At 60.3% G+C, this 10,861-nt stretch overlaps 1 protein-coding gene across 2 annotated transcripts; it reads right to left on the reverse strand.

Moving 5' to 3' along the window:
- Nucleotides 1-3,606: 3,606 nt before the first annotated feature.
- SHD (Src homology 2 domain containing transforming protein D) lies at nucleotides 3,607-9,723 on the reverse strand (the record flags this gene model as incomplete). Of its 2 annotated transcripts, none has more annotated exons than XM_080712886.1 (6): nucleotides 3,607-3,793; nucleotides 4,463-4,582; nucleotides 6,530-6,647; nucleotides 7,546-7,713; nucleotides 7,786-7,906; nucleotides 9,499-9,723. In XM_080712886.1, the coding sequence occupies 6 exons, from the start codon at nucleotides 9,721-9,723 to the stop codon at nucleotides 3,607-3,609; spliced, it is 939 nt and encodes a 312-aa protein (XP_080569012.1). The 2 variants fall into 2 exon arrangements, with proteins under 2 accessions (XP_080569012.1, XP_080569011.1); XM_080712885.1 differs by having other exon boundaries at nucleotides 9,442-9,723.
- Nucleotides 9,724-10,861: the final 1,138 nt, after the last annotated feature.

The following is a 10,861-nucleotide window of genomic DNA, read 5'->3' on the forward strand; positions in this document are numbered from 1 at the left end:
ACCACAGGGCCTTCCTTGTGGTTGAGAACCCAATTCTGTGAAAGACACAGGTCTTCCCAGCTCTGAGTGAGAAAAGAGGTCAACAGAGGCCGTGACACCCCCAGACCTCAGCTGGGCTACCTCCTTGAGGGGCATTCCTGAATGCAGTGCAGGAAAACAGGGGGCCAAGGGCTTCAGCGCCCATGGACCCTTTTTTTTTTTAATTGGTGCATTATAGCCGGGCGTGGTGGGCACGCTTGTCATCCCAGCATTTGAGAGGCTGAGACAGGAGGATCACAGGTTCAAAGCCAGTTTTGGCTACTTAGTGAGGCCCTTTGCAACTCAGTGAGACCCTGTTTCCAAATAAAGAATAAAAAAATAGGGCTGGGGGTGTCGCTCGAAGGTAGCATACCCCTTGGTTCCATCCCAGTACCGCCAAAAAAAAAAAAAAAATCAATCAACTAGTGGCCCCCCTTGTACTCCCAGGGGTGGCGACCTTGGGAAGGTGGCCTAGGTCCCAGGCCTCCTGACAGGAGGGACGGAGCGCCAGTCACCAGCTTCCAGGCTGAGCCAGGTCCCGCCCATCTCTCTGGTCCCCCAGCTCTGCAGGGAGCCTGGAGCCTAAGGGTGCAGCAGCGCCCGGGTCCCTGCGGGTGTCGCCGGGCAGCGAGGTGGCCCTGGCTTGCCGGGTGAGCGGCTCCAGGCCTGGGAACAGCTCCGCGCCGAGTGGGCCAAAGATGGTGACGTCTTGTGCCAGGTGCTGGACACCAGCAGCCCCAGCTTGGGGCGCTGTGGCGCAGGGGGGCCGGCTTTCCTGGCGGGTGCCCGGGGACCTCACCCTGGGGCTGGGCCACGCGAGCGTCTGGGACGGCGGGAACTACACGTGCCGTCCCGTGGAGATTCCAGAGTTGGAGAAGGCAGAGGGCAACGGGACGCAGCTCCTGGCAAACGCAGGTGGGACGTCACGCACGGGCAGAGGAAGATGCTGGACCCGGAGCCTCCTCCTGATGGAACCCGGGCCAGTGTTCATCACCAAGCTACGTCCAGCGCTGTGTGTGTGTGTGTGTGTGTGTGTGTGTGTGTGTGGTGCTGGGGATGGAACCCAGGGGCATTCTACCCCCAAGCTACACCCCCAGCCCTCTTTTCTAATCTTTGAAACAATTTCACTGAGTTGCAAAGGGCCTCGCTAAGTAGCTGAGGTTGGACGTAAACTGAGACGCTCCTGGCTCAGCCTCCCGAATGCGCGCTGGGATCGGAAGCGTGCGTCCCCGCGCCCCGCTCCCTCGGGCTTCCTCATACTGGGGATGGAACCCGGGCTTTGCACGTGGGGGGCCAGCGTTCTATCACTGAGCTACGTCCCAGCCCTATTTATGTTTTAAATAAAAAGAAACATAGGGAGACCCTGTTTTTAAATAAAGAATAGGGCCGGGTGCGGGGGACGCACGTTTGTAATCCCAGCATTTGGGAGGCTGGGACAGGAGGATGACGGTTCGCGGCCAGCCTCAGCTACTTAGCGAGGCCCAGCTGCACCTTGTAGGATAGACACCCGGCTCCGGGTACCAAGCAGAGCCTGTTCGCCCGGCTGGCGAGGCGCCCGCCTGCGCGGGTGTGTGGCGGCTGTGGCAGGTCCCCGCCCTGCACTGTCATAGGGCCCAATTAGCAATTAGCAGAGGCGGCCAGCCGCGTGCCAGGCTTGGCTTTGACAGCTGCGGAGTGGAGGGAGCGGTGGGCGCCCGTCCAGCTCCACACAGCTGGTCCCTGCTTCCCAGCAGGGGGTGGGCAGCCTTGAGGGGCCACCTGCTGGGTGGAGGAGTGGGCGCTGCACCTCTGGAGCCCAGCTATTATTATTATCATTATTATTATTATTATTATTGGCTTGCTGTGTAACCTTGGAGGAGGCTGGGCTGGAAGGAGGTCACCCTCCGGAGACAGACACATGTTTTCTCCCTGCAGGTGGCCCCAGGCTAGATGCAAACCGCACCCCCAGCTTCCCAGGTGAGCCCCGCAATGACGGGTCCCTCCGGCAGCCCACCCCGGTGCTGGGTGCGCCTCCCCTTAGACCGCCTCCTCTCCCCCGAGGGCTCCTCCTGGCGCTGCTGGTGGCTGGGGTCGCAGGCCTGGCCGTGGCTGTGGCCGGCGCAGTGCTGGCCGCCGGGATCGGCAGCCGCTGTGGCCGCGGGCGGGAGGACTCAGGGGAGGACTCAGGGGAGGAGCACGCCTGGGGCTTGGCAATGACCTCTCCTCCCAACATAGGAAATCCGTGGGACCCCAGAGAAGAGCGGAGACTGGCCTGGAGAGGGGAAGACGCTGGACGCCCCCAGGGAGGACCAGAAAGGCCACAGGATCTACTCGACCGCCCTCCCCCTGCCCGCGCCCCGCCCGGCCCCCAACCTGGCCCCAGGCCCGCTCACCCCATCTCCACTCTCGGGGTCTTCCCTGGCCCCGGACCCTCTGGATAGTCCAGGCTGAGGGGCGTCCCGGAATCAGAAGAGGAATCGGGGACCGCAGGCCACGTGATCCAGGAGCTGGGGCCCAGGGGAGGGGCTGCAAGGCCTCTGTACCTCCCAGGGGCATCGTACCTCCGAGCTACCTCCCCCAGCCCTATTTTTATTTTATTTTTTATGGGTGGAACCCAGGGGCATTCGACCTCCAAGCTACACCCCCAGCCCTAATTTTTATTCTTTATTTGGAAACAGGGCCTCACTGAGTTGCAGAGACCCTCACTAAGCAGCCGAGGCTGTCCGTGAGCCGCGATCCTCCCGTCTCAGCCTCCCGAGTGCTGGGGTGACGAGCGTGCGCCCCACGCCCACGCCTGACTCCCCTTTTTTTACTTTTTAAATTTGGGAACAGGATCTTGCTGAGTTGCTGAGGCTGGCCTTACACCTGCAAGCCTCCTATCTCAGGCCGCAGACCTGTCATCCCAGTCCTTGGGAGGCTAAGACCCCTTAGGATGGGCGGGTTTCCCTCTTGGGCCCCAAGACCCTCCATAAAGGCTCTTGAAAGCAGAATCCGAATGGGTGATTTGAGGGTGCTAATGGCAGTGGAGAGGGCATCTGGGGGGTCCCCGCACCCCAGGAGGGGAGAGGGGCTCTTCACACCTCCTCTTTTACTTGTAGGGACTTGTCCCCAGATGGGGGCAGGCTCAGTGCTGGGCGCCCCCTCCCTCCATAGCTTGCATCCCCCTCCTCCCCACCCAGACCAGAAGGACTAGGAGGACGACCAGGAGCTCCTGGCTTCTAGGAGCTCAGGGGTCTTCATCCGGGTCACCTTGAAGCCACGGGGCTGGGGCTGGCTCCCCTCCCCCACGCCTGCTGTTTCCATGGGTACAGATGTCCTTCCTGCGATCAGCCCACACCGAGGCCCAGATTGGGGGGGGTGGGGGCAGCCTAGGCCGGCGAGAGCCCCACCCCACCGCCCCATCTTTCTATCCCGGGACTTTTAAGGGGCCTCCAGATACACCCCGGGATCCCCCGCCCAGCAGCCCAGAAAGAACCCCGGAGTCGGACAATAGCTGTTTTATTGGCCAGCCTGGGGCCCAGAGGGGGGAATGGGAGTGGCCGGCCGCCCATGCTCCCCACCAGGACCAGAGGGGCCGGCTCGGTCCAGGGCGGGCAGGCGCCCTAGGGCTCAGGGGCCCTGCGGGAGCACTGGGTAGAGCAGGGCCAGGTGCTCGGCGCCCTGCACGGGCAGCGGGCGCGCGCTGTAGTGCAGGACCAGCTCGGGCACGCTGGCGAAGGGGCCGCCGTGCTGCCCCAGCACCACCTGGGCCTCGCGGGTCCGGCCGAACTTCAGGTGCAGGAAGCCCTGGCTGCTCCTGGGGACGGGAGCAGGCCGCTCTGAGGGCCCAGGCCCCCGCCCATCGCACCCACCAGCCGCGGGGCCGCGCAGGGCTGAGCTGCACCCCCGGCCCTTCTTTTTTTTCCGGTGGTGCTGGGGTTCCTGGAAACCCTTTCACCTCCGGGCTGCACTCTCAGACCTATTTTATACTTTTTTATTTGGAAACAGGGTCTCCTAAGCCAGCGCGCGCGGCTGGCTTCGAACCTGCGCCATCCTCCTGCCTCCGCCTCCCAAGCGCGGGGATTGCAAGCGTGCGCCACCACCCCCGGCTCAGCCCTTCTTTTTTATTTTTTATCGGTGTATTATATTCATTCGGCCCTTCTTAACTATCATTATTTTTTAAAATTTGAAGCAGGAGCCGGGCAGGGTGGCGCACGCTTGTCATCCCAGCATCTGGGGGGCTGAGACCGGAGGGTCGTGGCTCGCGGCCGGCCTCGGCTGCTCCGTAGCAGCCTTTACTCATAGACGCCTTTGGAATCTCAGGGTAGCCGCCGAGCAGCAGGGCGCCCTGAGTTCGTGGTCTGAAACAGACGTAAAGGGGTGGACTTCAGCCCTCGGGCCAGGGGGCCGGTTTCCACAGAGCTGACTCCAGAGAGCGGTGCTGGGGTGGGGCCGGGACCCCCAGGGGCGTCGAGGCCGGTCTCACCTGAGCGACAGGGAGCAGTCCTGGGGGCTGGTCTCACTGAGCCGCACGAGGTAGCTGCCTTCTTTGCACAGTGACAGGAGGCTCTCCGCGTCCGCCCGGCTCAGGGGCCCGTGAAACCACCTGTGGGTGGGGGAGGCGGATGTCTCACGCAAGGTCACGCTCCCCCCACCACATCCCCCAAGGGTGGGCCAGCCCACAGCAGGTGCAAGGTCTCGTGACTTCCGGGAAACCAGGGTCTCAGTACCGGGGATGGAACCCAGGGGCGTTCTACCTCCGAGCTACACTCACAGCCTATTTTTTTAGTCTTTATTTATTTATTTATTATTATTTTTTTTTTTTTTTTTTTGGTGGTACTGGGGGTGGAACCCAGAGGCTTTCTACCTCCGGGCTATACTCCCAGACCTATTTTCTCTTTTATTTGGAAACAGGGTCTCACTAAGTTGCTGAGGCTGGCTTCGAACCTGCGCAATCCTCCTGTCTCAGCCTCCCAAGCGCGGGGATGACAAGCGTGCCCACCACGCCCGGCCTTAGTCTTTATTTTGAAACAGGGTCTCACTGAGTTGCAGAGGGCCTCACTAAGTAGCAGCCGAGGCTGGCCACAAGCCGCGATCCTCTTGTCTCAGCCTCCCGAATGCTGGGATGACAAGGATGTGCCGCCACGCCCGCCCGGCTTTTTTTTTTTTTAACAGGATCCTGCTACGTTGCTCAAGTCTTTCTAAATTGCGGAGGCTGGCCTCAAACCTGTAATCTTCCTTTTTCAGTCTCCCAAGTACTAGAATCACAGGCCTGCAATACCACATCCAGGACCCAGCTGGCTGGGGCCTTTAAATGTGAAACCAGACCTGGCATGGTGGGCACGCTTGTAACCCCAGCATTTGGGAGACAGAGACGGGAGGATTGTGATCGCGGTTTGCAGACAGCCTCAGCCCGGCTAAAGCCTCAGCCTCAGCCTCACTAAACTTAGTGAGGCCCTGTGCAGCTCAGTGAGGCCCTGTTTCAAAAAATAAAAAGACTAAAAAATAGGACTTGGAGCCGGGCGTGGTGGCGCATGCCTGTAATCCCCATGCTTGGGAGGTGGAGACAGGAGGATAGTGCAGGTCTGAAGCCAGCCTCGCTGGCTTAAGAGACGCTGTTTCCAAATTTAAAAAAAAAAAAAAAATGCCGGGCATGGTGGGCACGCTTGTAATCCCAGCATTTGGGAGGGTGAGATCAGAGGATCGCGGTTCACGCCGCCTCAGCTACTTAGTGAGGCCCTTAGCAACTCAGTGAGACCCTGTTTCAAAATAAAGAATAAAAAATAGGGCAGGGGGTGTAGTTCGGAGGATGAATGCCCCTGGGATCCATCCCCAGACCCGAAAAAAAAAAAGTACGTAAAAAAATAGGTCTGGGAGTGTAGCTCGGAGGTAGCTGGAGTGTAGCTCCAGGAACCCCAGTACCACACACACACACACACACACACACACACACACACACACACAAAAAGGACTGGTGTGTAGCTCGAAGATACAATGCCCCTGAGAGCTCCATCCCCAATACCTCAAATACATACATTCATACATACATACATACATACAAACATACATACATACTTGGGAGGCTGAGACAGGAGGAGGATCGCAGGTTCGCGGCCAGCCTCAGCAACTTAGCGAGCCCCCCTGCAACTTCGTGGTACCCTGTTTCAAAATTAAAAAGTAAATCAGAGCTGGGAGGTAGAACGCCCACTACATCCCCCACAGGACCCACGCAAGTAAAAGGCAGAAATTCTCCTTTTCCTGCCAGCCACGCGTTGTCTGGGAGTTGAGAGCCGGAGGTCAGAGAAGTTAAATCGCGGGCCTCGGGCCGCACAGTCTGAAACCTGAACCCAGAACCTGATGCCCGGGGCACCCGGACCTTATCTGATTCTGGCTGGGTCTGCAGCGATCGCTGGTGCCCAGTGATGAACTGAAAAGAATGCATGAAGTGAATGAATGAATTGACCCAAGCCGCCCCGCTCCCGAGGTCGGGGGCTCGGGCCAGTGCAGATGGCCGCAGGCTGCCGGGCTCTGCCACCCCGGACTCCCCACTCACGGCTGCTTCTCCAGCGGCAGGGCCGGGTCCACGCGCTCCGCGGGCTGGGGGCTCCTGGGGGGGGGTCTCCGGAGCTCCTTGGCTGAGCCCGGGGTCCATTCTGGACTGTCAAACTGCACTGGAAGGGAGGGTCAGGGAAGAGAGGGTCAAGTCCAGCCCACCTGGCGGGGGTGGCGCAGAGGTGAGCCAATGGAATTTGAGGAGGAGGCGGCGCCAGTTTCTAGCAGCCTATCAGAGCAGAGCGGGAGGGGCTAATTCTAAAGTGGGGCGGGATTGGCACAAGAGCAACCAGTTGGCCTTCAGAAAAGAGGGGTGTGGCCATTCGTAAAGCTGGTGGCATCGAGGGGGCGGGGCAGCGGTAGAAACGACCAATCACAAAACGGGGTGTGGCTACAGGGTGGATTGGCTATTTCCAACTTGGGACCCCCCAGCTCCCAATTCTGCTCTGGGGTACACACGTGAAAGCCCAGTACTTGGGAGGCTGAGACAGGAGGATCGCGGGTTCAAGGACAGCCTCAGCAAGTCTCAACGCCGTGAGACCCTTATCAATCTAGTGAGACCCTGTTTCCAGACAAGAAATAAAATCGTCTGGGGGGTGTAGCTTGAAGGTAGAATGCCTCTGAGTTCAAACTCCAGTAGCGCACACACACAAATATATTTATATCTTTTTTTCTTTTTTTCTTTTTTTGTGGTATTGGGGATGGAACCCTTCTACCTCCAGGCTACACTCCCAGTCCTATTTTATATTTTATTTTATTTTTGTTGTTGTTGTTTTGTGGTACTGGGGTGGAACCCAGAGGCTTTCTACCTCCAGGCTAGGTATACTCCCAGACCTATTTTCTATTTTATTTGGAAGCAGGGTCTCACTGAGTTACTGAGAGCCTCACTCAGCAGCTGAGGCTGGCTTCGAACCTGCGCGATCCTCCCGTCTCAGCCTCCCCCAAGGCCAGGTGCCGGCCCCGGGTCGTAAACTGAACCCCCGAGGGAGGGCCGGCCCTGGGTGCACTGACAGGCACCTGCGAACGCTCTGGAGATGTCCCGCTTCTTCCACTCCCAGGGCTGGTCGTACTCGTCGGCCGGCCGCTCGTCCTCCGGGGGCCTGCGGCTCGGCCCCTGCTCGGCCCCCAGCTCCGGGTCCTGCTCGTAGGGAGTGTCGTACAGCTGGACCGCCCTGCTCGGCAGCTCTGGGGGCGAGGGCACCGGTCAGCCCCGGCTCACGGGGTCCTGTCGCCCGCCCCCAGCGCCTGCCCACTCACCGCTGACCACGCGCTGGGCATCATAGGGCTCCATGTAGCCATCGTCTGGGGGTGAGGAGGGCCCCAAACCGGGGTGCGGCTGGGCGTCAAAGGGGTCCGAATACTCAGGGTCCACTTCGGGCTGGGAAAAGAGTGGAGGGAGAGGTCCAGGGGAGAGGTCCAGGGGGGAGTCCTGCTGGGGTGTTGCACCGGCCCGGCCCGCCTTTAATCTTCAATTCATTAATTTTGCAGTACTGGGGATTGAGATCAGGGGCATTCTACCTCCGAGCTACACCCTCAGCCCTATTTTTAATTCTTTATTTTATTTTTCTATGTTTTTTTTTTTTTTTTTTTTTTTTGCGGTACTGGGGATGAAACCCAGGGGCATCCTACCTCCAAGGTACACCCCCCAGACGCTATTTTTTATTCTTTATATATTTATATTTTTATGGTACTAGGGAGGAACCCAGGGGCATTCTACCTCTGAGCTATACCCCAGCCCTTTTTTTAAATTTTATTTATTTATTTATTTATTTATTTATTTATTTGGTGGTACTGGAGTTCCTGGAAGCCCTTCTACCTCCGGGCTACACTCCCAGACCTATTTTTATATTTTTTATTTAGAAACAGGGTCTCCTAAGCCAGCGTGCGCGCGCGGCTGGCTTTGAACCTGTGCGATCCTCCTGTCTCTGCCTCCCAAGCGCGGGGATTACAAGCGTGCGCCACCACGCCCGGCTAATTCTTTATTTTATATATTTATTTTTTACGGTACTGGAGAGGAACCCAGGGGGGATTCTACCTCTGAGCTACACCCCCCTGCCCTATTTTCTCTTCTTTATTTTGAAACAGGGTCTCACTGAGTTGCAAAGGGCCTCACTAAGGAGCTGAGGCTGGCCAAAAATCACGATCCTCTGGTCTCAGCCTCCCAGTGCTGGGGTCCAAGTTGAGCCACCACGCCGGCCTTGGGCTCCCATTCTAATTAATCTGCTGCTGCCCTGTTCCCTCGGGGTGGGGGTGGGGGCTAATCCCCTTCTGCGAGGCTCAGTTCCCACTTCTGTAAGCTGGAGATCCTCGCAGGGAGAAGGGCAGAGCCCAGGAGCGAGAAGGAGTAAACACTGTCCCCGGGGCTCCTTCCTCAGCTGGTGTATGAAGACCGGGCCAGCTGCCAAGTTGAAAGGGAGCTGAGAGGAGGGACCAGGGACAGCAGGCCCAAGGACAGCCCGCCCCAGGCCCTGAAAAGGAGACAGGATAGAGCCGGGCATGTAGTGCACACCTGGGATCCCAGCATTCGGGAGGCTGAGACTGGAGGATCATGGCTTCGCTACTTAGTGAGGTCCTCCGCAACTCAATGAGACCCTGTTTCAAATAAAGAATAAAAAATAGGGCAGGGGGTGTAGCTCGGAGGTCGAATGCCCCTGGGTTCCATCCCCAGACCCGCAAAAAAAAAGTAAAAAATAAATAAAATAAAAAATGAAAATGAAATAGGGCTCAGGAGTGTAGCTTTTTGGTAGATGCCCCTGGGTTCCAACCCTAGCGCGGCAAAAATAAAAATAAAGACAGATTACAAAGTCCGCCAGGCAGGTGGAGGACGGTTCGGCCCCCTGCCACCCTGGGGTCGTGCATAACCCGGTGCCCCTCTGGGCGCAGACCCTGACCCTCCCAGCCCCACCGGCGCACCTCCTCCCCGGGGCTGCCCAGCAGGGCTCTGGCCCCGGCCCTGCCGGCCGCCTCCACTTTGATCAGCCGGTGCTTGGGAGGGTCGTACTTGGCGTCGTCTCCGGGGCCCTCGGGCTCCGGCTCCAGGCGGCTGTCCGCGTCCTCATAGGGGTCCTCGAAGTCCAGGTCCTTCTGCAGCCGGTAGGCTGTGAGGATGTCGCTCTCGCTGTAGTCTGGGGTGGGCGGCTGGGGCGGGGGTCTCCGGCCGCCGAAGCTCAGGTAATCCCGAAGCCACTTGGCCATTTGGGCGGGGGTCGCCCCGAACCTGCCTCACATGCCCTGTGCTGGGTCCTGTTCTCGGGGAGGAGGGAGAGGAGGAGAGGAGGAGGAGGAAGGGGAGGAGGAGGAGGAGAGGAGGAGGAGGAAGGGGAGGAGGAGGAGAGGAGGAGGAGGAAGGGGAGGAGGAGGAGGAGAGGAGGAGGAGGAAGGGGAGGACGAGGATGGGGAGGAGGAGGAGGAGGATCAGGTGTGCGCTTTGGCTGGGTTCAGCGTGGATACGCGGGAAGGAGGAATCCAGAGAGGGAGACAGAGGTGGAGAAAGAGGAGACCAGGTGCGCGCTTTGGCTGGATAAGCGGGAAGGAGGAATCCAGAGAGGGAGAAAGGAGGAGCAGGAGGAGGAGGGGGAGGAGCAGGAGGAGGAGGAGGAGCAGGAGGAGGAGGAGCAGGAGGAGGAGGAGCAGGAGGAGGAGGGGGATCAGGTGTGCGCTCTGGCCGGGTTCAGCGTGGATACCGGGAAGGAGGAATCCAGAGAGGGAGACAGAGGTGGAGAAAGAGGCGGGTCGGGAAGGGCGTCTGGGGAGGGGGCGCCGAGCGCAGGTGGCGCGTCCGGCCGGGCGCAGACTCTGCGGCAGCCCGCCGCGGGGCGGGCGGGGGTCGGGCCGGGCCCCCCTGGGGTCGCGCCGGGTCCGGGGGGGGGCGCCACCCGCAAAGTTGCCGCGCGGGGGGTCGGGACCCCGGCGGGGCGCCCCCTTTGTTGCGCTGGCTGCGCCCCGGGGGCCCTGACCCGCGGCGCCCCCTCCCCAAGCCGCCGCCCGGCCGCCCGGCCGCACAAAGGGAAATCAAAGCCGGCTCGCGCGGTGGGCCGGGGAGGGGGCGCGGCGGGGCCGGGGAGGGGCGGGCGGCCAGTCCCCGCCGTCCGGGCCGCGTCCGGGCCCCGCCCCCGGGGAGGGCCGGGGAGGGGGGTGCGCGGAAGAGAGGCCGAGACCCCGGCGGCTTACTGGGGGGCTGCAGGAGGGGGGCGCCGGCAGCGAGGGGAGAGGGTATCTGGCCTGTCTGGCGGCCTTAGCATCTGTCCCTTTGTGGGGTCCCCTGCGGCCGCTTTGGCAGCTGCAGCCTGGGGGAGGGCGGGGGGGGGCTGGGGGGCGAGAGGAGGCAGGACTC

Source organism: Muscardinus avellanarius (genome assembly GCF_963383645.1).
Source record: "Muscardinus avellanarius genome assembly, chromosome: 16".
NCBI lineage: Eukaryota > Metazoa > Chordata > Mammalia > Rodentia > Gliridae > Muscardinus > Muscardinus avellanarius.